The sequence below is a fragment of the Mycteria americana genome, chromosome 14 (assembly GCF_035582795.1).
Source record: "Mycteria americana isolate JAX WOST 10 ecotype Jacksonville Zoo and Gardens chromosome 14, USCA_MyAme_1.0, whole genome shotgun sequence".
NCBI lineage: Eukaryota > Metazoa > Chordata > Aves > Ciconiiformes > Ciconiidae > Mycteria > Mycteria americana.
In genome coordinates, this window is record NC_134378.1 from 1,378,403 (window position 1) to 1,405,077 (window position 26,675).

General features: G+C 55.7%; 2 protein-coding genes across 8 annotated transcripts in view; one reads left to right on the forward strand and one right to left on the reverse strand.

Annotated features, from left to right (window-relative positions):
* Positions 1-18,862, forward strand: part of TP53INP2 (tumor protein p53 inducible nuclear protein 2) — a 21,897-nt gene extending 3,035 nt beyond the window's left edge. Inside the window, exons 2-4 of one of the 2 annotated variants that reach the window (XM_075517619.1) lie at positions 6,804-7,143; positions 10,615-10,924; positions 12,447-18,862. In XM_075517619.1, coding sequence (XP_075373734.1) covers positions 7,020-7,143; positions 10,615-10,924; positions 12,447-12,699 — 687 coding nt within the window. In that variant the 5' untranslated portion in view covers positions 6,804-7,019 and the 3' untranslated portion in view covers positions 12,700-18,862. The remainder of the gene's footprint in view (positions 1-6,803; positions 7,144-10,614; positions 10,925-12,446) is intronic. The other variant, XM_075517620.1, reaches the window with a different exon arrangement.
* Positions 18,863-24,192: 5,330 nt separating this feature from the next.
* Positions 24,193-26,675, reverse strand: part of NCOA6 (nuclear receptor coactivator 6) — a 47,977-nt gene continuing 45,494 nt past the window's right edge. For all 6 annotated transcript variants that reach the window (XM_075517441.1, XM_075517442.1, XM_075517437.1 and 3 more), the window contains one exon: positions 24,193-24,788. In XM_075517441.1, coding sequence (XP_075373556.1) covers positions 24,742-24,788 — 47 coding nt within the window. In that variant the 3' untranslated portion in view covers positions 24,193-24,741. The remainder of the gene's footprint in view (positions 24,789-26,675) is intronic.

Consider the following 26,675-nt stretch of genomic DNA (forward strand, 5'->3'; position numbering starts at 1 on the left):
AAAATAACATTTCCCAAGTGGGTTGGAGGAAGGCACCTGATTTATACCTCCAACGCCTGCCGTGATGACTGCACGGGGTATTCTTAGCTCTGCCGAGGAAGGACCGCTTCTGCCGCTTGTCAGCAGCATCCCTCCTGCCACCGAGTATTTATGGAAAGTTTCAGGGAGCCTGTTGCCATTTCCAAGTGGAGTTGCTGTTGTTCTTGCAGCCTGTGACTTTTGGGAGCTGCCAGCCCTGCAAAGCTGCGGCTCCTGCCCCGGCAAGCTCCTGGCACATCCCAGGGCTTTACTGCCAATCCTTGTGCCTGTTCTTGGCTCCTGGGGTTATTTGCAGCGATGGTGACGCAGAAAACTAATTACTGTGTCGAGGTTTCTGAAGGGGGAAAAAAAAACCCTCAGTGCATTACGGTTTCCTTACTCCTACTTTAACTGTTAATATTTAATACCCTCTGGCTGGCTTTAAAAGGACTTTCTGGGAGGATTCTGATAAACTTCAGTCATTAAGAAACTCATCTGTCCCCAAGTGAGCATCAGCTGTGGGCTGTCCCCTTGTGCTGGCAGTGGCCTGGGATGGGGTTGACAGGCGGAGTAAGGGAGCCTGGGAAGGGTGGCAGCAGCTTGTGCCCCAGCGCTGGCCATACCCCCTCCGCAGATGCGGGACATCACGCAGTAATGATACGGGTGGGCTGAAAGAAGGCACCAGAGCTCTGAGCAGCCCTGGCCACCGCACGGGCAGAGGAGCCTCCTCCTGCTCCAAACTGCTTCTGTGGGCACCGCCTCTGCCCGGCGACAAGGCGCTGCTTGGGCAGCCGTGCCTTAAACCCCCTCGCAGGGACACACGCGGGTCCCTCCTGCGCTGCAGTTCCCGTGGGGCTGCCAGCCCCAGTTCCTCTGGTGTAAATGGGGCAAACGTTTGCTGCAGGGAAAGCGGAGGCTTTCCAAAAACCTGGAGAACTTTGGAGCTTGATCTGCCAATGGCTGTGGGCTGTCCCAGCCAGAAAAGGGCTTGGTGGAAACTGCAGGGACTGAGGTGGCGTGTGGCCATCTCGCTGTCTGGGTGCTGTTGGTAGCAGCTGGCCAAGGAGCCTTTTGTCATGTGAAGGGCCAAGAGAGTCACCCCCAGCCCTCCATGATGGTGACACTGAGGAGCTGATGTTCTCGGTGGCTTGTGGGGAGGGTCTGGAGTGACTCAGGGATGATGCACTGATCACATTGGCCAGGAGCTGCTCCCTTCTAGGGTGGATGGGAGATCATAGACTCACAGACGCACAGAATGGTTTGGGTTGGAAGGGACCTTCAAAGACCATCTAGTCCAACCCCTCTGCCGTGGGCAGGGACATCTTCAACTACATCAGGTTGCTCAGAGCCCCGTCCAACCTGACCTTGAACACTTCCAGGGATGGGGCATCCACAGCTTCTCTGGACAACCTGGGCCACTGTCTCACCACCCTCACTGTGAAACATTTCTTCCTTGTGTCCAATCTGACCCTACCCTCTTTCAGTTTAGAACCACTGCCCCTTGTCCTGTCACTACTGGCCCTGGTAAAAAGTCTTTCTCCGTCTTTCTTATCAGCCCCCTTTAAGTATTGAAAGGCTGCAAGAAGGGTGCCTGGGGCCTTCTCTTCTCCAGGCTGAAAAATTCCAACTCTCTCAGCCTTTCTTCACAGCAGAGGTGCTCCAGCCCTCTGACCATTTCCGTGGCCTCCTCTGGACCCGCTCCAACAGGTCCATGCCTGTCTTGCACTGGGGACCCCAGAGCTGGACGCGGTGCTCCTGGTGGGGCCTCACACGGGTGGAGCAGAGGGGGAGAATCCCCTCCCTCGACCTGCTGGCCACGCCGCCTGTGATGCCGCCCAGGATACGCTTGACTTTCTGGGCTGCGAGAGCACGTTGCCGGCTCATATCCAATTTGTCACCCACCAGTGTCCCCGAGTCCTTCTCCGCAGGGCTGCTCTCAACCCATCCGCCCCCCAGTCTGTGCCGGTGCTGGGGATTGCCCCAACCCAGGTGCAGGACCCTGCACTCGCCCTTGTTGAACTTCATGAGGTTCCCATGAGCCCACTCCCCCAGCCTGCCAAGGTCCCTCTGGACGGCATCCCTTCCCTCCGGTGAATCCACTGCTCCACTCAGCTTGGTGCCATCCACAAAGCTGCTGAGGGTGCATCTCGGAGATAAAGAGCCTGATCCTGCCTCTTTAACACAGCGTTGCCGAGGATTTCAGAGCAGACAGGATAAAGCGAGGGTGACGATTAAAGCTCATTTTGGTCCTTGCTTGTCAGGATCTAGCTTCTGTCTCCAGCCCACAGGTTTGGTCCCGAAGGCTTTGCCAGCTGCGCTGGCAGGAGCTCCCCCGCAGCTCCCCGAGCACCGCCGGGACCGGCCCTGGTAGGGCTGCTCTGACGCTCGGGAAGCCTTTGCTCTCTTCCCACGAGGCCCGTCTGATCACGCTGACTGTCCCTCTGCCCAGCTCCTGCTCCGGCCAGGACCGGCAGCCAAGGCACAGTCTGGCCAACCATCCCCAGGCAGCCCTTCCGTGAGGATCACGGCACGGTGCAGCACCCTGGCGCTGCCGGCTCCGTCCGCGCTGCTGCCAACCCATGGTTGCTCTCGCAGGTTTTACCGGCGAACTGACCTCCCCAAGGTCCTGTTTAGGATTTTGGTGTCCCCAGGCAGCGGGAGCTTGTGGGGCGAGGCAGGCTTGCTTTATCCAAGGGGCTGATCCTGCAAGCTCTGCCCTGCCTGCGTAGCCCCGTGCACCACGGTACAGCCTGGACCCCTCACACCGGCGGGTGGTTGAGGGCCACCCCACACCCCCTGGCACGGAGAGGCGGGTAGCTGGTGATTTATTTAAATTCTTTGGGGAATGATCCTTTAAAATGATCCATCTCAACTTTTGCTCTTGGGGGAGCTTTTAACTCTTTCCTGCTGCCCCGGAGCTATCGCAGCTGCCTGCGAGCCCCTTTGCCCAGCCCTCCCAGTGTGCCATGGCTTTGCTCTGGAGCAGGACGACCCTGACAGCCCGTGATCACGGGGGTGGCTGTGCGTGATGGCAGCGTGGTTATCCCAGGGCCTTTAATTACAGAGACAAAGAAAATGAAGTTAAGTTTGGGAGAGGGAGCAATTGAAACTAATAGTATCTGCTGTGTCTTGTGTCTTCAGGACAGGAAAGTTATCTTCGGCTTAGGGTGGGCACCCGTGGAGTCCAGACACTTCAGCTCCTGGCTTTCCCGTTGATGCACCCTGTGATTTTTTGGGGGACTAGTTTCTAAGCAGGTGGGTGCTGGGGGAATGAGTGCAGCTCCCGGGGGGGCTGGAGGGGGAGACTGGCTTTGCTGCTGTCCAGTGAAAGCTGCTGTCAAGTTTTAACAAAATAAAAATCAGAGGTTTTCTGCTCTCTGTTTTGACTGTGTAATTTATCATTTGGCTTTGAACTTGCTCAAGGATGAACTCCTTACTGGGGGCTCTCCAAGCCGAGCCTGCAGAGCGGAGGGGAGCGCTCTCGTGCCGTCTGGGCAAGGAGTTTCGGCAGGGCTGTGTGTGCGAGCCAGCCCGCGGTCCAGCAGCAAGCTCTTTCTAGGATGGCTTTGCTGAGGCAACGGGGAGGATCTCTGCCTGGCTCAGACCTTGGCCTGCGGTAGCTGCTTGGGTGCCTTTCTGGGTGACCTTCCCCTCGCAGCTGGGCTGGGGCCACCGGCCTCCTCCCGTCCCCTGTGTGCCAGCTCTCATCCCCAGCCCTCTGCTGTTGTGTGGCATGCGCATCTGGGGGGGAAAGACTGACATTTGCACGTAGGTCACTGGCCAAGGCAGGCCGAGAGCATTTCCAGCGTCCTCCCCAGCGAGGCAGGCTCAGGGTGCAGCACAGGGGACCCCGCTGTCCCCAGCCCCCTTCAGCCCTGGTGCGTCACCCTGAGAAGCTGCACGGTGACGCTGGGGTCAGCCTTGGCTCAGCACTTCTGCCACAGCCTGGGAATGCCGCAGGCAGAGCTGCTCCAGCTCAAAAAGCGCATGAACCTGCTCCTGGCCTTGCACCGGGGCAGGGCTGTGGTGGTCTCGGGGGCTCGGAGCCCCCCGTGCCTGCCGGGGGCTGCTGGGTGCTTCCTGCCCCTCTCCCTCCTGCCTGGGGACCTGGGGAAGGGCAAACAGTGGGAAGCCCTGAGACATCACCAGCAGGTACCTGGGAGCGATGGGGTTTCTGCCACAGTTAGATATGTAATAAATTTATTAAATAAATAATACTAACATAATATTAAAAGATACTTAATAAATAGGCAAGTGCTCCAGGCAGCTGCCAGATTTCAGATTGCAGGCAGGGAGAACTGGCATGTGATGAAGCCATGGCTGTGTCCCGCGGCCTTCAGGGCTGTCCTGGGTGCCCTTTGCCAGCCTGGCCCGGGGGAGGCTGGATGCGCACGTGGGTCCCAGGGGAGGGAAATCCCCACCCTGCTCAGCACGGAGCACACGAGAGCCCGGTGGGCCAGCTGCCATTCATTGCCCAGCTGGATAGCAGCCCCTCTTCGTGTTGTTTCCCTAACTTATATTATTATGCTTTAATGCTCCAGGAAGGGGGGTGTCTGGATAATTTAATCGTGGGCGCACTGGAGGATAACAGAAAGGCTGTGGCTTTGCTACGGTCGTGGTGATGGGGGCTGGGAGGGGAGAGCTGCCTTAGCTGTACCTGCAGCTCTCACTGCAGGCAGAGGAAATGACTCCGTCATGTCTCAGTGCCCCAAAACCCCCCGCTCGGCATTTCCAGGGGAAGCCAGGAACCCTCTTAGGACACAGAGTGGGGAATCCTCGCTGACCCCTGATTCATCGTGGCGAGAGGCTCCTTGAGTCTCAGCCAAGTCTGTTTTGAATGCTCCATCCCAGCCGGGACCCAGCTCACTCACCTGCAGCTGCTCCCCGCGGATGGATCTGGGCGCAGGGTGCGAGTGGAAGGGATGGACCACGGCAGTGGGGGGCTGCCCTCCCGAGGGAGTGGGAAGCGCGTGGCGCTGGCAGGGGCTGGACCCCTGAGCACTGGGGTCTGGAGCTGGGCGCGGTTGTAGCCGCATGGTCTGCCCTGCACCTGGGGAGCAACTAAAGTCACCTGGGGCTTGAGACCTCCTCGAGGGGACAGGTAGCGTCACGCTGCTGCCCCGGCCGTGCCAGGGAGGGAGAGCTGGGTGTTGTGGGGCTGCTTCGTGCTCCAGCCCTCCCTTCTGCATCCCGGGGTGGCAGAGATGCAGGATGAGCCCCCAAAGCCCAGGGGATCCCACCCATGGGGAAAGGCTCCCCTTGGTTTTTCATTTGCTGCCTGTGGAGCAGATGTACCTCCGGAGGCACCTAAGAGAAGGCAAAAGGCACAGTGATCCCACAGTGGATAATGCAAGCGTGCCTGAGCCCCAGAACCGCAGTAAGCGCCCAGGCCAGCCGCCCTTCCCAGCAGCGCTGAGGCTGGAGAGGCTGCTTCGCTGGGGGGGTCTGAGCTAGAACTTGAGCTGTTGACGAACTGGCACGTGTACGGACCGAGGCTCGGACGCATCGTGCCTCCCTGCGCCCTTCTCATTCCACGTTGCCCAGAGCAGATGGGGCTTGACCGGGGTCCGTGACCATTTGCAGGCTCTACGCCACCTTGGTCAAACGGGGGGTTTGCCCTCTAAATGCACCCACGGCAACGTGCCAAGCGAGGCAGCACACAGCTGTCCCCTCTCCCCGCATCTAGCTCTTGATGGCATTTTAATGCCCTTTAATGTCTCTGGACCAAAAAACATTTTATCCACACAAATATCACTCTGCACCTTGTGGCTGCCAATCTGTCTGCGCCTGTCCAAGAGCTTTGCAGTCGTTAATAAAATTAGCGAGCCCTAACCTTGCCCTGAACTGCGGGGAATGTGTTTCCCCAGGGGTAAACCAGTGATGAGCGTAGATGGCGCAGAGACTCGCCCAGGGCCGGGATGACGCCGTCCTCGCCCTGCCCCGCTGCGAGGGGGACAGCGCGCTCGCTACCGCTCGCTCCTGCACACTGATGTCTGTGCGCTCGGGGCCAAGACACAACCCATAGCCAAGTGCTTTGTCCCGTGGCTCTTTCTAAGGTCCTTGTAAAGGAGCAGTGATGCCACATGTGACAGTGTCATCTTTTGGGGCTGGAGGGTGGCAGTGGAATGCAGCTGCATGAGAAGAGCATCCCTGCAGATATACACACACACGGAGCGACGATAACAGTAATGGCTCAAAATAAACCAACCTCAAGCAGGCATGGGCACAGGCAGGGCCTGAGCAAAGGGCTAGCAGGGCTTCTCGGGACCCAGCTCGAGGAGGGGAGGGTGCCACGCTGGCGTGGCTGTCAGTGGGTCGGTGGTGGGTTTCAGGGATGGCTCGTGCCATCGTCCTCAGATAGGGCAGCACTATCGCACCCTTTGCCCTGCCCTTCCAGCAAAGCTTCGTACCACCAGCCCCGCTCGATGCCTGTTCAGTGCCGGGGCGGCAGGTCCCCCCCGACTTTGGGACAGTGCTCGGCTCTGCCCCTGCCAGCTCCGGCGGATGGGTCCCCAGGACACGCTGCCCGTGAGGAAGGGGACGCGATGTGGGGCTCAGTGCAGGCGGGGGGCTGCAGGGTGCAGGCACCCAGCCCTTCAGTGCTGCTTTCAGATGCTGTGTGTGATGCCCTTGGAGATGCCAGCAGCTGGGACAGCCCACAGCACAGATCAGTGCCAGATCCACCTTTTCACCGTCGTGTCCGGCCATCTGAGCCCCGGGGATGCAGGAGGGCCATGCTGCCAACCAGTCCAAATGCATTATTCCTTTTTCATTCCCTTTTACAGGCCTTTGCACTGAAGCCAAGTGAAGAACCTCAGAATTGCACTACACGCCATTTAACTCAGCTACAATTTTGCTAGCAGCAAAGCATCTCCGCCACCACCGAGACCTCGAGTGCTGTTTTTCCCCCTCCCTGCCCATCGCTCCCGTCTCCGCGCCTGAAAGCCAGTGCTCAGCAGTAGCTCTAACTCACCGCCCATCCTGCTGGACTGCCCCCCGCCATGTTTCAGCGTCTCACCAGCCTCTTCTTCAGCGACAGCAACACGCCGGAAGGCCTGGAGGAGCCCAAACCCTTTGTCGAGGAGGAGGAGGAGGAGGATGGCTGGCTCATAATTGATCTTGCAGGTGAGAAAAGCAGGGGGGACTGGTTTCCCACAGCCTCTGCTGCACCTTGTCTCTCCGGAGCTGGGCAAACCCCTTGAGGTGACAGCAGATGAGCTTCCACCACTAATGGTCAGCTCTGCCCTTCATCCCTCCTCCCCTGGTCCCCCCGCCCTGCCTGTGGTGCCCAGCCCTGTGGTCAGGGCGGCACCCCCGACCTGATCCTCCTTTTTCCCTTTCCTCTCCTGGTGGTGGTTCCCGACGTTCCGCCAGTGTGGGAGCAGCAGCAGCGTCCCCGGCCAGGGCTGCTGCTGCCCGGGAGCCTCCGGGTGCCTCTGTGCCAGGACTGGACCCTGGCACAGCACCGGCCCGGGGAGGTCACCCAGGGTTTCGGTGCGGTCCTGCCCGCAGGGGGCTTGGTGGGGGACGCCAGCCCACGTGGGCCGTCTGCCTGCGAGCTGTGGCAGTGCCGTGGCCTCGGCTAAGCTGTGCCGTGGGCGGCACTTTGCCCAGAGGAGCTGGGCTCGGCCGCTCCCCGCGACGCCCCTGAGGAAGCAAACCGGGAGCCTGTTCCCCTGGGGAAACCCCAATCCCCGGGTGCTGGTGGAGGGGGCCGGGGTTTTCCCCATGCGAGGGCAGGCAGCGGTGGTGCCTGCCTGTCCCAGCTGGGGACGTGCCACCCACGCTCTGGCCATGTTTGGGTCATTTGAGTCCGTCAGGGGAGCAAGTCTCCACTCCAAAGGGCTTATCTTCCCAAATCACTGCCAGTGCCCATGCCAGCAGCGCTCAGACGAGGCATGTTTGCTGCAAGGTCCCCATACCTAGAGATCCCTCGAGGGTTCCCTGTTCCCAGGGACAGTGACAACCGTGGGGAGCCCCATTTGACACCAGCCAGGTCAAATTCCGTGTGTGCAGAGAGCTCCTCCAGCTCCATTAAGACCTTGGCGTTGCTATTGTAGGGTCGATGACTCAACCGATTGTAATGATAATTTTATGACCTTTTGCTTGCAAATTGAGCAGCGAACTTAGACAAACAAGCCTGCCTGTGCAGGAGCTCCTCCGTGGCCACGCTCTGCTTTTGCAGCCTCTAGTGGTGCCCCAGCCCAGGGGTTCACGAATGTATCCTGCAGGTTTCGGAGGAGGGTTTCGTCCTCCCTCTGGCAGGCATCTGTCCTCCGAGGAGATGCTCCCTGCCTGTCCCCTGTGCACCGAGCAGAGCTCGGTTTTGTGATGCGAGTCATTTGTGAGGGTTTTTCCCCCATGCGGTGAGCTGGAGAGGGGACCGGAGCATGGACAAGCCTGGGACGGGGGACAGGGACAGCCCCATGCCTGGTGGGAGCACTATGGAGAACTGGTGGAGGTGGATGGGTGGCGTGGGCACGGGCAGCCATGGAGGATTCCCTGTCCTCTGGGCTCTCTGGTGACTGTCGCGGAGGGTGTCACAGCAGTGACACGGGAGGGGCTGGTTGCAAGGAGGTCTCTGGAGCAATGGGCACGCAGCCGCCACGTGTCGGGGCCAGCTGGCAACGGCTGCAGCATGCCCAAAGCATGCCAGAAGGAGCCAGGAGTTCCCCAGGCAGAGAAACGCTGGGCTGTGCCCTGATCCCCTGGGTCCGAGACTGGAGCCGGCTCAGCAGGGACCCAGGGATGACCTTGGTACAAAAGGCTCCCATTTTTTTTCCAATCAAGTGGCCAGGCTGCGGTGCAGAGCCGGCTTTCAGCAGTGTGTCTACCTGAGAACTGCCACCCCACTGCTAATCACCACCGGCACCGCTGCCGCCTTTTCCCGTAGCATTCCCTGGCCAGTGAGGGACTGATTTATTTCAGCCCTATTTCTGAGGCTGGAGTTATGCAAAGGACTTTAAAAACTAAACCCGCTGTCTCCAGCCCCCATCCTTCACCTTCAAGTCATGGTGGCCAGAAAGCATCTCACAGCCTGGCTCCCTCCCAGCAGCACGGCAGCCTAACAAGCCTCCGAATTCGTTCCCTCTCAGCTAGGTCTTTGACCCACAGGTTGCAAAACGCATCCGAATTAACCAGATCTCCCAGGAGCGTTTCAGTTGCCCCTCTCACCCCATCAGCCAGCCTGGCTCTGCTCAGCACCCAGGGAGGGGGCAAAGAGCATTTCCTGGTGCTTAGCGATACAGCTGCAAGTCACCCAGGGATTTGGGGACCCCAAAATATTCCTTGTGACATTAAAACCCACCTTGGCAAAGGATGGGGACAGGTAGCCATGGACGGCTGGGGCAGGGTTCAGCCACGCTGGGTCCCCTGCTCCCTGTGCCCACAGCCCCCCCGTTGCGGGAGCGCTGCCGGACCAGGAACGCTCCAGCCAGGCTCAGCGGCTGTCTCCAGGCTGACAAATAATCTCCAGCCCGGCATGTCAACAACTATTAATAGCTTGATATCCACTGACCTGAAGAAAGACGCTCTCGTGTTCACAAGGCTAATTGTGGCCTGCCCTAAGCCCCGGGCTGGGGCATCGTCTGCGGGTGGGGCCGGGGACATGCTGGGTGGCAAATGCCGGCCCCATGCTTCATGTGCTGTATTTCTCCACCGCAAGAACACATTCACCTCTGGTTTCTCCTGCACCCTCGCCCAGCTGCAGGGTCACATGTGTCCATATAGATACTGCACCGCATCCCCCCCGAGACCAGTTCCCTCGAATCCCCCTGATGAGGCCGGGAACGGGTCTGGGTATCCCGATGAGCCCAACATTAGGCGCAAGCACCCTTCCCATAACACAACCAGTAATTCTGAGCACAGGCAGAAAAGCACCAGCCCAAGTGCTTTTGCCAGGCAGAGGTGAGGAAGGGAAGGCGAGGAAGGGAAGGCGAGGAAGGCTGGGGTGTGGGGGGCAGCTGCTGGCTCAACCACACAAAACTCGGCCGCTAATGGACTGAAGCTGAAGGCGCAGCGAAAACCCTTGCTGAAGAATTTATTCCCCTGGTTTCTTCCAGAAAAAAGGTGTGAACTGTTTTTTTTCCTGTGTGTGTGCTTGGTTTCAATGTTTGCAAAGTGCCGGGCGGCGTTTGCAAGCGCAGGCGGGCCAGCGCTCCTCCAGAGCGGCACGGCACGGCTCAGGTGCCGTAAGAACAGGCAAAAGCAGTGTTTCTTGCTGGCTGAATTTCTTCCTTCGTTTTGAGAAGGAAAAAAAATTGCTGCGGTAAACCCTGCTGGTTTCCTCAACTTTTTGGTTAACTACCAAACTAGGACCATTTCCATTGCTTGCTGGCTTAGCAAAGCCGGACCACGCAGCACCGGCAGCGGCCCCGGTGCGGAGGCTGCTGGTTGGGGTGCGATGCGGGGCACTGCTGGCGTCTCCCTCCCCACGAGGTCCCATCGACGCCGTGCCCGACTCCAGCGATGGTGATGGTGGGGGGGTGTCTCTTGCACTAACGATGCCCCTTTCTCTCCCCCTCCCCTCCCCACTGTACATGGTGTGTGTGTGTCCCCGCTGCACCCTGCATGGCTCTGCACCCCCGCCACCCCCAGGCAGCCGTGCCCGCCCCGGCGCAGCCCGGCGAGTGGGTGCTGGCGGTACCGGGCGCTCGGCACGATCCCGCCCGGCACCCCCGAGTCCACCGCCGCTGCCGGCCGCTTCCCCGGCTCCGGCCGGTCCCTGCTTGATGGACGAGAGTTGGTTTGTCACCCCTCCCCCCTGTTTTACTGCAGAGGGGCCCAGCCCCGGCGGCGTGGGGAGCAACCCCATGGAGGACCTGCTCATCGAGCACCCCAGCATGTCCGTCTATGTCACCAGCACCCTCGAGGTGGACGGGGAGGGCCCCGAGGACGATGCTGCCGGGTGAGTGCGGCTTGGGAGTGCTCGCTGGGGGCTGCCGGCCGCAGCACTCGCTGGGGAACTGGGGTGGGGGGTCAGTCCCGGCATCCCCAATCACCGCGTACGCCTGGGAGCATTTTGCCCGCACTGCCCAGGGAAAGAGTGGGGCTGTGAGGGACCTCGGTGTCCCCACATCCCACCTCGGGGAGCACCCCCACACCTGGCAGGGTGCCCTGGCCGGCACTGTGCAAGGGTGGCAGACTCCGTGGCCCAAAATACTCTGCTAAGGGGATCTCGACGCCATGTTGAAATGGCCGTGGGTGCGGGACTGTGAGCGTGCCGCCGGGCTGCGGCGGGAGAGGGCTGCATCCCCCTCCCCTGCCCCAAGCAGGGTCTCCTGGCGCGGCCGCCCATGCCGATGCCGCCTGTCACCCCAGTGCCCGTCCAGGGGGGTTTGCCAGGCTGGGCTTAAACACGGGGTTTTGCACAGGTATGGCACAAGCAAAGCAAACCCAACAGGACAAGGTGGCCCTTTGGGCACACTGGTCCCCCCAAGATGCCTGGGTCCCCCAGGCAGGAGGGTGCTGCAGCCCCCCCCGATCCCCCTCCTGGCTCCGTACTGGCCCGGCACAGGGGTGTCCCACAGCCGCGGGGGATGCCATCAGCCATGGATGTAGATGTTTGTCTCTGCCCCAAAGTCCAGCTTAGCGGGGGGGAGGTTAAACAGAAGTGCCCCAAATGGCCCCACTGCCCTCTCCTCCCCCAGGAGCTGTGGGATGGAGCCCCCCCACCTCCTTCCCCAGGGCCACAGCCTCGCTGCAGCCCCCGGGGAGCTCTGCCCTCTCCCCGTGGCTGCCCTCCGCTGCCCCGTGGCACCGGGAACGCCCTGACCATGCACACGCTCAGCCCTGCTGCTGCTGGCCGAGCCCGGGGTCCCCCTGTGCCGCGGGGTCCCTGCTGCCCCCGGTCCCAGCCCTCCAGCGTCTCCCCGGGATGCCCTCACCGGGGCGGGGAGGAGGAAGCACCTCCCCTGTGCCACAGCGTGGTTGATTACCCACCGCACAAGGCTTTGGGGTGAACCTCCGCCCAGGCCAGGGGACACTGTTCCTCCAGGACTTCTCTCTTTGCAACGTCTCCCTGAGGCCACAGATTGATCTCAAGAGCTTCAGAGGAACCTCATCCCTGGAGGGTGTAGAGAGAGGGCCAAAGGGAGCTAGCAGCGGGCCAGAAGACCAAACGGGTCACAAGCGGGATGGAAATGGGGCAGGGCTTGGCTTCCCTCCACTGTGCTCAAGGGACTTAGCCACTGGGGGGGACCGTAGAGATGCCCCGTTCCTGCTGGTGTCTGAATTTATCCTGGGTGTCCTAGAGGCCACCTATGCCGGAGCGTCCCCACCCTCGGCAGGCTGCTGGGGTGGAAGGGGGCCGGGTCCGTCCGGGGGGCGTGGCGTGACGGGGCGGAGAGGTTTGGAGACCCCGCTCCCCTTCTTGCTGGGGTGGGCGAGAGCCAGGGGCCAGAGGCCGCTGACGGCCCCTTTCTCTGCAGGGAGGTGCCAGAGCCCCGGCTGGAGCGGCACGTGCCGCACCACAGCAGGTCCCTCTCGGTGAAGGCTGCCATCTTGGAGAAGGTCGGGCAGGTGCGGCGGGTGCAGCGAGCCAAGCAGCTGGCGGAGAAGCACCGGCTCAGCCAGAAGGCGCTGCAGCGGCAGAACCGGGCCTGCCAGCGCCCGCTGCGCCGGGCCAGGCAGCACGCTGGGACCTTCGTCCACCAGCCCTGCCAGCGCCACTGCAACTACTGACGTCGCCGGGACGCCCGCGCCGCTGCTGCCCCCCGGCGCGGGGAGACTTCACCCCCCGCCCCGACACCAGCCGCCCTGGGGAGCACCGGCCCCGACGAACACCGGTGACACCGGGCTGCGGTTTCACTCCAACTCCCCACGCACACCTGCACGCCCGGTCCCCCACTCCTCGTCTTCCTCCCCCCGCCCTCCGCTGCTTCCCCCGCCCTTCGCCCCCAACACTGGCCGGGCCAGCAGCCCCCAGCCTTCCCCCCTCCACCCTCACGGCCATGCCAGCCTTCACGCGGGAAATCGGTATTCCTGGTGAAATCACCCGTTTCCGAAATCCACGGTGAAGCCTGTTTGTCCTGACGAGCCTGTGACATCAGTGCCTTTCTTCATGACGTCATGACTCCACGTATAGCCAGACTGGGATGTCACAAGCAGAGACACCAAGCGGAAGTGAAAAGAGCAATGAAGCAACAAGATTTGGGATTTTTAGGAAAATCTCATCAATGACTCTAAATAATGCTTCCTCCCCGCCCCAAACAGCAAATACCCCCTTCCCTCCTTGATTTCTTAATTACATTTTTACCATGATAAAACAAAAACCCCAGTGCCCGTCCCGCAAGGGCTTGTCATGGGGAAGAGCTGGTGGAAACCTTCATGGCAGGGTCAGCTGGGCGGCTCGTGGTGCCTCGTGGTGTGTTTTTTAAAGACAACCTTAAAAGCAATCTCAGGAAACCAAGCACCGTCCCAGCACCTCGCCGGAGCCCTTGGCCGCCGCGCCAGGAGGGGGTGTCCAGCCCGGGGCCAGCAGTAGCATCACCGTGACTGGTGGTCCCACCGAGCTGCTGGCTGCTTCATCTGAGCAAGCCCCCTCCTCCTGGAGCCACCCATCTGCGCAGCCGCACCTATATACGTGCATATATACGTGTGTGTATGTATGTCTCTATATACCTATATACTTGGAAGAGGCACCGTTTAAGCCAAGGAATGTCGGCTGCCCGGCGTTAACCCCTGGGAGGGGAGTGGAGGCAGAGACCTGCGCAGCTTCCCCGAGGTGGCAAAAGCACGTTGAAGCTGGTGGTGAAGGGATGCCGAAGAGGAGGCCAGAGGGAAGAGGCTGAAGTAAGGGCACAGCTGGACCTGGGAGCGGCTGCAGAGGGACAGCGTGGGGCAGGCCCGGGCAGCGGGGCCGGGCGAGAGGGTCGCTGCAGTGGAGCCGTAGTGGGAACGCCTCCTTCCCCCGCTAAAAATTGCATCGTTTCCCACGAAGGGCCAAATTCTGTCGTGGGCAATGCTGATTTTTAATGCAAATCCCTCCCCTCCCCATGACGGAAGTCTTCACTCTGTCTTTCAAAGGATTCGGTCCAGACTTTTCACCAGCTCCAGCACCAGCTGAGATGGCTCCAAACCCAGCAGGAATTTGCTGACCCCCCCAGCTCCCTCCCTTTAGGGACTGGTTTTGCACCCCATGCTCCAGGGAAGGCCTGGCCATCATGTCCTGCTCATGGCCAGCTCACGGCCTGGATTCCCTCCCTCTGAGACAAGAAATGCCCCTATGCCCCTGCAAAAAATGCTAATTTCACAAGAGTTTTTTCCATTCACCGTGTTACATCCCTTAATATCAGCTTGGGACCTGAGTTGAAGGAATCATGGTAAGCCCAACCTCAGACAGCTGATATTTATTAATTTTTCAAATGAGATTAAAAACAAAACGAACCCTCTTACGAGCACCAGCCCCCAGCTCTGGCCTGGGAGCCTGGACGGCGGGGGGGCCGGCCGGTGACGCTTACCTGCAGTGTTTATCTTTTGCTCCAATGACGCGGTGTTCCCAAAAGCATAGGAAGAACGAAAAACCAATTTCAAATATCTGTTTTCAGCCTTTCCCTTTCAATTCTTCCAGGCCAGTTTCTTGTTTCAAGTCCTCCCGAGAGCCGGCACCCTCATCACATGAGCGATGTGATGCCTCCTGCCCCTCCGGCTGCAGCCGCCGGTGCCCACCGGGCAAGCGCGGCGCTGGCTGCTGTGCCGGCAGAGGCACTGGGCCATACTGGTTTGGTCCGCTTTTTCAGCCTTTCTAGTAAGCGTGGCAGCACCAGAGCTGATTTTTCACAGCCAGTGGTTATCAGCAGAAAAAGGGCGGGCTGGGGAACCCAGCGTTTCCCCCCAGCCCTCGGCATCACCCGCCGCTCCTTGGACCTCGCTGCGATCACCGTCCCTCGCCACCGAACCCAAGACCACGCTGGACATCGCCGTGTTTCGTCTATGGTGTCTTCTCGGCAAAGAGACTGACAACTCCTTGACTCGAGGGGAACGTTTACATCCTTTGGCTTCCTGGGCTTCACATTAAATGCCTTTTTTTTCCCCCTGAAATGTTGCCTGTTACAAACTGGGAGCATGGCATTTGTAGGGGTGCTGGCACAGGTGCTTGTGAAGACAAGCAGGGGCTGAGCCCGAGCTCTCGCGTGTCCGATGGATGTCTGATGGGTGCTGCCTTCCCCACGCCTCTCTGTCCCGTGTCGCTGGATGATGGGCTCTGTGGCTACTGGGCAACAGCGTTAGAGGAAGCACTTTTTTCTCTAGCCCAAATATACATCAAGAAGTGGACAAGCCAGGGAATGTCCTGCCTCCCAGCCCGTTCCCCATTGCAAATTCTCCTCCTGCGCAACCGAGATGGCACCAGTCCCTCCAGAGCGCTCCCGAAATCAGAGGCTGGCTGTGACCCTGTCACCCCATCTGCAGCTCCCAGGGGAAGACGGGCTGGGGGGCAGCAAGGCTGGCCGGGAACAGCATCCCCGGGGCGGATCCTGCCACGTCTCACCTACCAGACCTTCCCATGCCCACCAGTGCGGTGGCAAATGGTACTCCAGCAGAAGAAACCCCTCATCAAAATCCTCCTCTGCGTCCCGCTCCTCCATCGTGAGCCAGCAGCCTGTGGCCGTGCTCCTGCGGGGCTCAGCGCAGTCGTGGCTGCCGACCACCGGCTCCCAGCACCCTTTGCAAACAGCTGATGCTGTTACTCCGTCCTGGTTGTCGGAAGCGAATGCAAACTGTTTTCTTTTCCTTTCTTCTTTCCGTGCCAGTCTGAGACATCTTCCATCACGCTGTGCCCAGCCAGCACAGGACATGAAGCAGAACTCTTGTCACACTTTATAGCAAGAGTATGTTTATAAAGGGTTAATAAATTATTAATAACGTTTTCATGAAGAGATTAATCCAGAGTCCTAGCATCCCACAGGTCGACGGACTGCGCTTACCACAGCACATATGGGCTCCTGCAATCCCCCCTCCGTTTGCACACTTGCTCATGCATTAACACCTGATAATCACCTCTTAACCCCCTGCCAAGTGACTGTCGATCCGCCAGCGTGACCAACCCTTCTTATGCTGCCGCAAAGGTGTGTTCAGACTGCGCTTTGCAGAAGCCCTGCAAGGCTCCTTTCCTGCCTGACAGTGAGCACAAGACCTGGCCTGATACCAAATCTCCTGCCCAGTGTTGCCAGAGCAAGAAAACCCCTTAACGCTGAGGGTATGAGTCTCCTCAAATCTTAAAACAAATGAAAGGTGCTTACAAACTGAGAACTTTTCCTGTGTGTGCACACGTGTGCATGTGTAGATATTCCACAACACGGTATGGGTGTTCGGTAGGTTGTTTCAGGGTGCAGGTTTTAGTTTTTTAGGGGTTTGGTTGGTTTTTTTTTTTGCACCCAGTATTTTCAATTTGTGACTAGCTGTGTGATGCTCCGATGGGAAGGTGAAGCAAACACGGCGCTGGCTGGCAGGGAGGCCCTGGGGCTGGTGTCCTGCTTGAACGGCTCGGATGAGTCTCGCTTTCTTTTCTTTACTTGTGTAGGGGGAAACTACAGCATGGACTCAGGGACAAACAAATATGCTGGGGTCTCTAAAAATGTGGTTTTTCCGGGCTTCTCTGTTCAGATGTAGGGTTTGTTTCTGTCTGTGAGGCCCTTGGTTGCGTGGTCCTGAAGGATGCTGCAGGGACGTGGCCAAAGCCTTTGGCAGCACGTGCCGGCGAGAGGCTGCACCGGCTGCTGCGCGTTGGACGAGCTGCAGGGTTTGACGCTCCGCCATCGCGCCTGCATGGAAAAGGAGCTGTGGCCGCTTGTGGTGAAACCCCCCCTGCGCAGCAGCCCCTCTTCGTTTGCCCATCTCCTGAAATTCACCTTACAGCTGCTGGAACGCGGCTGGTCCCTCCTTGCGCTTGTTTGTGAACGACCGGGCACGGATTTTAAGCAATGAGCCCCCAAGAATTTGGGAAGAGAAGCGGCGCTGTGCTTTCTGTGCCGGCCACAGCTGGCCTGGCTCCCACCGCGTCCCTGGGATCAGAAGGCAGCCGGGATGGGGGAAGCCGTCAGAGCAATCAGGTGGAGAAATGCTGATGCAGGTGACAGGCAGATTTGTGGGAGGAAATTTTTGTATTTCTTGCAATGAAAGCGTAAAAAAAAAAGGGAAAATTCCCCAGTGGAGAGACCGGGGCAAATCTCTGTTCAGTAAATGCCAGCTTTGCCTGGGCAGCACGGCAGTGCCGCAGCCGTGGCCGCCGGGGCTCTGATGGGCGAGCTGGCTCTGGCCCCGGCAGCAGCTTACCAGCCCCGCGCTGGTATTGCAGCAAGGAGCAGGCATGGGCAGGCGGGCGTGGGGCACCAGGACCCTTCGGGCGGGCTGGGGCCGTGCTGGCAGCACGGCCTGGAGCTTGTGGAGGAGCAGACCCCTATGGTGGAAAGATCCTTTCCACCACTCAACGTCACTGTGGTGTAGGGGATCTTCTCCGAGCAAGGCATGAGAGATTTGCATCTCAGTTGCCTTCTTTTGGTACGGGGCAGGGCAGCCCATCTCCATACCAGTGCGATGGATGAACCCCCCGAAGCGAGTGGCGAGGCTCCCCCAGCCATCAGGACGAGACCGGGAGAGGCAGTGGAGCAGTGCCACCTCTCGAGATTAAAACCAGATCACGCCAGGACACGTCTAAACCTGCGTACCCCCACGCGCCCACCTCCCAGGGCAGCTCCCCACATGGCTCTGCTTGCCGCACCGTGCAAAGGCAGGCTAGTGGCCACGGCACGGCCACGGCACGCGCAGGACACCTCGCCGGCAGCCACGTCAGCTGCAACAAAGTCCTTTCACTGAATTTTGGCTCTCGCCTGCGCTGCAAGGCCGGGGGGAGCTACCAGGGGACGTGAGGCAAAAGTCTTCGTCACCCAATGCTCTGAAACTTCACTCACAAATGCACTTTCCAAAAAACCCTACTGTAAAAGCTCGATCTGGAAGGAAAACAATTCTTTCCGTGGGAGTCAGCATTTCTTTTTCATCATGGATAACATAAACGCATGGCTCATCCCAAAGATCACCGCTGTGGGAATCTTCACTCTTCCTTTAGGCATGTTTCTAATCAATAGATAATTTTACATTTACATCTTACTGATACCTTTTCCTCTTCCATCCAGCCCCACTGGGGAGAAAAAAACCCCACTGGATGTCTTGTCATACCAGTCAGCACAAAAAAAAAAAGATGAAAAAAATACTCCAGTGAGGTTCTAGACCTGAATCGCACAGCTTTGCAATTGCTCCTGTGGAGGATAAATATCAGTTCCAGTGCCCTGCATAAAGGGGAAATTAAATTTCAGGTGAATTTATTGAAAAACAAGTGAGTGCCCAAAGATTAAACCATATAATAGTTAGAAAACAGCCAGTAAAAAGCGATAGGACACCTCAAGTCAAGAAAAACAGTTCTCAGCATCTTCCTGTTGCTGCCTGCCAGAAGGCAGCGCCGCGCCCTGCTCCCCTGTGCTGGGGATGGGGTGACGGCAGTCCCCGAGTCTTCCCCGAGTGTCCGGGTTTAAAACAAGAGGCCACCCATGTCCAGCTGGTGCCACGGTGACTCTCTAGCCACCGGGGATTGTCAATAGCCACTGTTTCCACAGGTGGCCACAGCTGTGCCTCCAGTTTGCTGCACCTCCTTTGCTGTCTGCGCCCAGAAATAGCTGCTGGTGGCGAGAGGGAAGCACCAGCACCCCAGCATCCCCCCCCAGTCCTCAGAGCTTCCCCCCGAGTCCTTCTCCACCATAGGACTGTGTCTGGTGACCTCCTCAGCACAGCTGCTGGCAGGGACCAGAGGCCAGGGACGGACACCCACCACACTCGCAGCCTCTCCATCCCAGTGGCAGCCTCTCCATCCCAGGGGACTCCCACCGTCAGACCAGCTGGGGACTTAGGGCCTTAAATGGGGTTGATTGCCTCAGGGCTTGTGTTCTTCAAGGTGGAGCTTTCCATCTCCGCCCATTTCTCTCAGATCTGCTCAATACAATGTCAAAGTCATGAATAATTTCCTGGCGTCCTCAAGGGCTCAGTCCTCATCCCATTAACACAACCAGAGCGGCTGTCACGGGTCGCATGAACGTGGCCGCAGAAGCTGGATGAAGCAGTGGGAGAGGCTCTGCGTGGTTGGCAAATCCCTCTTCCTGCAAGAGGTGTCCTCAAACCTATCAGAGATGCTGTCTTCTCCTCCGCTTGACTCCAGGATGCCAGCGGTGGGAGCAGTCATCAGCCGCGGGCTCTGGACAACCGGACACAGCTTGGGCAGGAGGTCTCTCCACGGCCTCCCGTTTCATGCCATTTATCGATGCATCATCAAACAGCCTTTCTTTTTGCTTCTTAAAAGAGATCTGTGTCATTACTAAACCCACAACTCTTTCCTTGAAAGGATGAGGATGACAAAGAAGAGCAGCTCCATTTAATAACAAAGACGGCTCTTACGTGTAGTCCTTTTTAAAATTATTTTTTACAGAGAGGTGACACACCGGTGTCCCCCCATTACCCTCACTCTGAGCTGATACCTCCCGGGCTGGCTGGGGGCTCTGTTGGGGGGATGCTACCGCATGCCCCAGTGCATGAAAACACTGCCGCGAAGCTGTGGCTCCGTTACAGCTAACCACGAAAACCCCTCTGCCTTCCTCTCTGATCGTATTTTATCACCGGGGGGGGGGAGATTTTATCCCTTGCAAATGGAGGGAGAAACAAGCACAGTAAATTGTAAGTGTAGCTTAAAAATGGGCTGCACAGGGGAGGCCAAAGTTTCCCCACTCTTTCACGTTCACCTTGCCTATCCACATCAGGGAAGCCAGGAGCAGCTATGCCCAAGTCTAACCGAAATCTTATCCTCAGCTTTGTATCGACACAATTATGCTTCAGGAAATCTAGGGATGAGGGAACAGCACAAGGCATAACAGTAAAATAGTAATATTTTCTCTTGTATCATAAATATATCCGTACAGAGCCAGTGAGCACTGCAATATTTTATTTGTATGTATCAACCCTAGGTATTCTGCTTGTAGAACTCATCCACGCGCGTTATCCATCTCCATGCTGGACTGACTGTACATGTGCCTTTCACCCTTTTTCATGGTTTGTCATCTTTTTTTGACACAACTGCAGAACTTGAATAAATCAGTGAGCTATAGTTCAAAGTCCTATGCAAGAGATGACTGGGGAGTCAGTTTTCAATATTTCTGTGTTTCTATGTTGTTTTAGAAGTAGACACTGGGATTTTCAGAGAAGCCTAACAGAATTAACGCCCTAAAAAGCATTTAGCTTTTTTTTTTTAGCTAAAAAGCATTTAGCATTTCGGATGCTAAATCTCTTAGGCGGCTTTGAAAAGCTCAGCCTAAACCCCAGTTCCTTGCCGGTTTGTGCGTGGAGAGCGAGCGGTAGCGGCAGAATGAGCACCAGCGCTTCGCCAGGACAGGCGGCCTGTTCAATAGCCGGTGTTTCCTTTCAAGAGAAAGGAGAAGAAAGTGCTATTTGTCGGAAAAGGTTGCCTTAAGCTTTCCCGAAAATGCATCGGAGAACGTTATCGTCCCCGGCTGCCAGCCCTGCGCCCACCACCGCCCCGGGGCAGAGCAGCCTCGCGGTTGACCTGGCTGGGGTGTTGCAGAGGACCCACGCCATCAAGCAGATGCCCACGCAGCAGTTCTCTATCAGCCGTGCTCTGCTGAATGCCTTACAACAGGGGGACAACTTCCACACCGGGATTTTGAGAAGAGTTAAAAAAAAGCCCCACATTTTTCTACATCACCTATGCTGTAGGACTGAAACCTCGTCCGAAACTCGAAGCTAACAAGATACGTCCATTTTTTGTGTGTTACATGTTAAATAGGTGTAAGCAAGGTTAATAGAGAAAGGGTGTCTACTTCTCGTAGGACGTTGTTTAAACATTTGCCGTGTGTCAACAGACTGAAGGACACGACTGCCTGGAATACGTTATGTAGTGTGCCTGTGTGTATGTAACCTGGTTTTGGTTGTTAGGTTGTAATGCTGTCTTTTGACTGAAAAAAAAAATCTAATATAAAGAAAAACCACAACAAATAAAAAAATATATTTAAACTCTATTTTATGTGTATTCCTCTAAAGCCTGCAAGTAAACCTGTTTGCAAAAAGCTCTGGTTTTTAAAATAAGCTTTTAAAAGTCAATGCCGTAACTATCAGAGAGAAGTCAATAGAAAAAAAAAAATCCCCTTGGAAGCCAAGGATGCACAGGGGAGGGGATGGTACCGGCTGAGTCGTTTGAGGGGATTTTTTTCCCTCCCCATTACCAAATCCTAAAACTCAGTAGATGATTGCAAGGGCTAAAGCAGCTGCTGATTGCCCTGAGGAAGACAAGTCCCACATCAGCCGGTCTCTACAGCATCAGCCGTTTCTCCAAGCACGTACAGAACAGCCTGATCCGCTCCTACCACCCACCGTAGAACCGAGAGGCAGAGAGATGCCTCTAAGATGATTAAGGGCTTGGAGCACCCCGCAGATGAGGAGAGGCCGAGAGCTGGGACTGCTCAGCCTGGAGGAGAAGGCTCAGGGGGATCCCATCCAGGGGTGCAAGGCTCAGGGGGATCCCATCCAGGGGTGCAAATGCCTGATGGGGGGAGTACAGAAGGCAGAGCTGGACTCTTCTCAGCCCAGGGGCAGGATGAGAGGCACAAACTGAAGTAAAACAGAAGAGGAATTCCACTTAAACATAAGAAAATGCTTTTTTTACTGCAAGGGTGGTTGGCCACAGGAGCAGGTTGTCCAGTAGGTTGAGGGGTCTCTATCCTTGGAGATACCCAAAATGAGAGTGGACACAGCCGTGAGCAACCTGCTTTGGGCAGGGGTGGGACGGGGCTTTCCGAGCCCAGTGCCTGCACCAGCTCCTCCAGCAGAGCAAAGCCAAGGGGTGCTGCGGGTGTTACACCTGCGATCCCCCAGCTGCTGGGAGAAGCACTTCAAGGGATTGTTAGGTTAGATATCGGGAACGAAAAAATAGGCAAGAGCGAGCTTTGATAAACCAAATTTGGCAGCAGGAGACAAAGCACAGGGTCATTCTGGCTGGGGTGGACCTCGGGAGGTCTTCAGTCCAACCTCCTGCTCACAGCAGGGTAAATAACTAATTCAGACCACGTTGTACAGGGCTTTGTCCAGCCAATTCTTGAAAATCTCCAGAGAGAGATCCCAGAACCTCTCTGAGCCCTGGTCCAGTACCCAGATGTCCCCAGGGAGAATTTTTTGTTCCATTTATTCTAGTGGTGTTCCCTCCTCCCAGCACCCACCTCCATAAGAGCCTGGCTCCATCTTCTCCGGTACCTGAAAGGGTGGTGAAGGCCATCTCCCTCCATCTCTCCTCTTTGGCCCAGTGTTCCCAGCCCCTGGCCATCTTGGTAGCCCTCTATTGTGTCCCCTCTACATTAACAACATCTTTCGGGGGGGGGGTGGGGGGGTGGAGTGGTGGAAACCAGGGGATAATATTCCAGACATGGTCTAACAAGGGCCAAGAAAAGGGGGATGATCACTTCCCTTACCCACTGGCTACACTCTGCGAGCACAGCCCGGTACAGCAGCCCTCCTGGCTGCGCTAAGCCAGGCTTGGCACGCTCTCCTCGAGGGCTCTGACTGCAGAGCTGCTCCCTGGCCAGCCACTGCCAAGAGCATCAGTGGGCACCCGTACAAGGGTCCCTGGCTCCTTCCAGGTGTAGGATCTTGCGTTTGTCCTTTCCCAAGGTCCACGTCCCTGTAAGCGGTGACCCTCAAGCTCACCTGCTTCCCCCAGCGCGGCGTTTTCCACAAACCTGAGCGCGTCCCCTCTCTGCCCCCAGTTTATGAGACCTCGCCTGTGACGACGGCCTTCCGGTTCTGTGGAATTTGTTGAGCTCCTCATTCTCCAGAACTTCCCAGCTGACCTGACCAGCAACAGCAGCGGCGAGGCCAAGCACGGAGCAGGCTGAACGCCAGGTTACCTGCACGCTCGCCCCTCGCGTTTTGGGCGGACTCGGTGGGTAGGACATCAAACAGCAACACCACAACGGGGCCTCTCCCACCCCACCAAAGACTTCTGAGAGCCTGGGGCAATCCTGTCTTGTCCTTAGCACAAGCTGACATGGGGAATAAAAGCCATTTTGTGAACTGGCCAACTAAAGATGAGGGTTAAGAAGCACAACGTGGAGGATGGCCGTAGTAAAAACGGGCCATTTCAGAAACTGCTTCCTATTGACTGTACTCATGTGCATGTGAGTGCATATAGAAATACATCCATGCATATATAAATGTATATGCATGGATCTACAACCCTACATGCATCTATAAATGTGTACGCGTAGATCTATAATCCTAAAGGAGCAGATACTTTTTGCGGAAACCAACTTCATTCCACCCCCCCGTAAAGTATGAGAAGCGTGAGCAGCTGGGGGAGAGCCGGCGTTTCGGGAACAGGGGCTCGCGGGGCGCGGGGGGAGGCCGCGCTCCTCTACCAACAGCTGACTTTTCCCAGGCGAAAGACACAGAGCACCCAAAGTGCGACAGCGAGGACCCGAGACGCTAGCCTCGCTCAGTGTCTGGCACCTTGTGCACAAATAGGTAATTTCTGTCATTATAAAAGGCAAGGATTTGTGTTTAATGACAATTTATATTTAACCAGCCTTCTGATATACATAAATATATTTTTAAAATTCCGTAAGAAAAGAAAGAAGGTAAAAGTATCTATTTGTGCACAAAGCAACAAGCAATCTGAAAAGACCGGCTTCTCGGTTCTCACCGTGAGCGCTTCCCGGAACAAAGCGGCTGACCTACTTTCCACGGCAGTACACGCAGCCCAGCCACCACCGACGGCACTACAGTTACCCAGATAAAGAGACTGCAGGCTACTGCATTTCAGGAAGTCCTCAAACCATTTAGTACGGCATTTTCCTCTGCCACGTTTTCCTGCCGAGAGGCTTTATTTGTGGGGAGCGCTGTCTTCTGGGTCTCCTCGCTATGTATTCACTGCACGTATCCCGTGGCCTTTGCGTTTTTTTTCTTGCTTTGCAAGAACAGCTGCATCAGTCAATTCGTTTGTGGTTAAACAAATTCCTTTCTAAAGCTCCATATAAGGAGCTTGCAGGCCTAGAGCTCTAAATAATCCCTTCAGTCTTCCTGTTTGGAATGATGCTGTTGCTGCTGCTAATAATAATAATACAACCCGACTTATAGGACAATAACATTTATTTAGAGCATGAGGGATTCCACATTATACAAACCCTTAAATTTATTTTTTTGTTTCACTGGTCCATTTCTACAACAAATACATCAGATCTACTATATAATAAAATTATTTACATTTCCAAACAAGATCGGGTTTGTTTATAAACCCTCTTACTGCTATTCACATACAGTACTTAAAACAACAGCACAATACATTATTTTAATACCTAAAAATGACAACCCTGTATTCTAATTTGTTTATGAAAAGTGGAAACAAATAAATTTACAATTGTCTTCCCCTCCCCTTCCATTTCATACAAACACATTAACCTGATGTGCTAACCCTGGACTTCACTTTGTAAATCCAGGGGGTTTTAGGAGAACCCAGTTTTTATATCTATTTATCTGTTTTTTAGAAAAAAAATCATTTACTGGGAACAGTATAATATTAAAATGACTTACTGTACAGAATTTTATTTAAAAAAGAAAAATCACAGCTCAAAATTGCTATTGGTAAATTCACACTCATTTACAAGTTTCATGTTTCCATGCAGTAATTTACTTGGATTTTCTTCTTTTTGACTGCATTGCACTGGCACTCGTTTCTGAAATTAAGAGAAGAAAAAAAGCATGGATACGAAGTCGGTAAGCCATTCACCAGAGGTGCACAGATTGTCCTTTTATTTTTCCAAAATCACACCAGAGTGGAAACCTCTGAAGACCAGGATTTCCACAGAACCGGGACTGACTCTTCACAAGACGTAACACAAATGGACCCTCTACCCTGGCGACAGCTGTCGGCAGCGATACAACCCAAAGTTCCCCCTAGCTCCTGGAGGACACTATTTCCGAGTGTTGTGAGGTTAACATTTATGAAGTCCTAATATAACGGCCTTAAAAGTAAGAGTCGTCTATTTTTAACTGTTCTTCAACTTTAGTTCCCCACATGCCACAACTTGCTCAGCCATACCACAGAAGGAAGTCTCCGTGAAACAGCAGTACAGCGTTGGGCACGAACTGCGTCAATCAGACCCAAGCATCATGCAGATGGCGTTATTAAAAAAACTTAGGAAGATATTTTGAAGCCTGCCACGCAAGTTAAGAATCTAGTTGTTTGAGTCCTTGGAAAGTCAGGTCATTAGAAAACAAGTCTCTTCGGCGTACATTATGATTCACAGAAAAACAGCTTATGCAGAAAGATACAAAATATAATAGAGCACTGCAGCAGAACAACCAGAAGCACTTGCAGAAGCTAGAGAAAGCAGATGACATTTTCAGTGCACTTACCAAGGCACTAAGTTTCCATTTCACAACAAAAGAAGAAAAGAGTAAGGACCAAGGGTATTTGCATCTTTAGATTTTTTTAAAATGTGATTTTAAATGTTGGCAATGTATCTTTGGCTCTTTACAATATTTTCCAAAAGCTGTGTGTATTTTAGGAGTCAAGAGGGAAGAAATTTCCAAGACATCTAAAACTAGAAAAGCAACGGTGCAACTCCATGGCTGTTAAATGGTGTATTTAAAAAACAAAACCAAAAAAACCCAAACCACCACATTTCAAAATTTAACCAACTCAAAGCTACAGTAGATGCTGAAACAGCCCTTGCTGGAAAGGTACTCCAAAAAGTGAAAATGCCAATACAGTACCAGTTTTCAGAAGTGAAACATCTTAACAGGCACGACTTCCAGTCACCGCCGCTCCCTCCAAGCAGCAATGCTACTTTTGAGTAGCTTGGCCAGCAGCAGCACTCGCTGTAGCCATCCCTGCTGCTGCTGAAGTCTCCGTGTTTGGGAGAAGGAACGGGTCAGCGGTCAGCGGCGTTCCGTACCTGTCCCTGTCCCTTGTGAGCATCCCCAGCACCTTGTGACTATCCCCAGCACCTCCCTCACCTGCTTCTACCCAAAACCTGCACACCGAAGCGTGCCGTGTACATACGGACGAGGGCTGGCTTTCAGCGTGTCCTCTTCTCTTACAGTTATAGTTATCCTTCTGCCTCCTCCTTCCTGATGCTTAGCAAGGGAATTCCTACAGGAACTGGTCAAAGTCCACTTCTCTCTCCCTGCTATTTAAGTTTTTCCTAATTGCCATTTTTCTAATGACCTTAATCAGCCTCTATTTCAAAAGGTAACTTCTCCCAGCCCCGCATTCTCTTTGACGTGGATTAGCGAGTTTCTCAGGACACAGATAATGTAACTGTAGATGTCTAGGAGGAGGCCAGGAGCGTACAAAACAAATGTGCTTTCTTAAGCTATGATTCACTAATAAAAATGTAGAACAGAGTAGGCACAAGTGGCAAACCTCGTTACACTTCTTCAGCTACCTCACTAATCCTCCAGCCTGTCCTCTTCCACAAGAGAGCCTTGTTTTGCTCCTTTTCTCTACAACTTGGAAGTAGGCAGTTGCTTGCATGGAGAGAAGGGAATTGAAGCCCACGGTACTACACGGTAAGCTGGACCTATGTTTTCAAGCAAAACCCTTAGATACTGCGGCA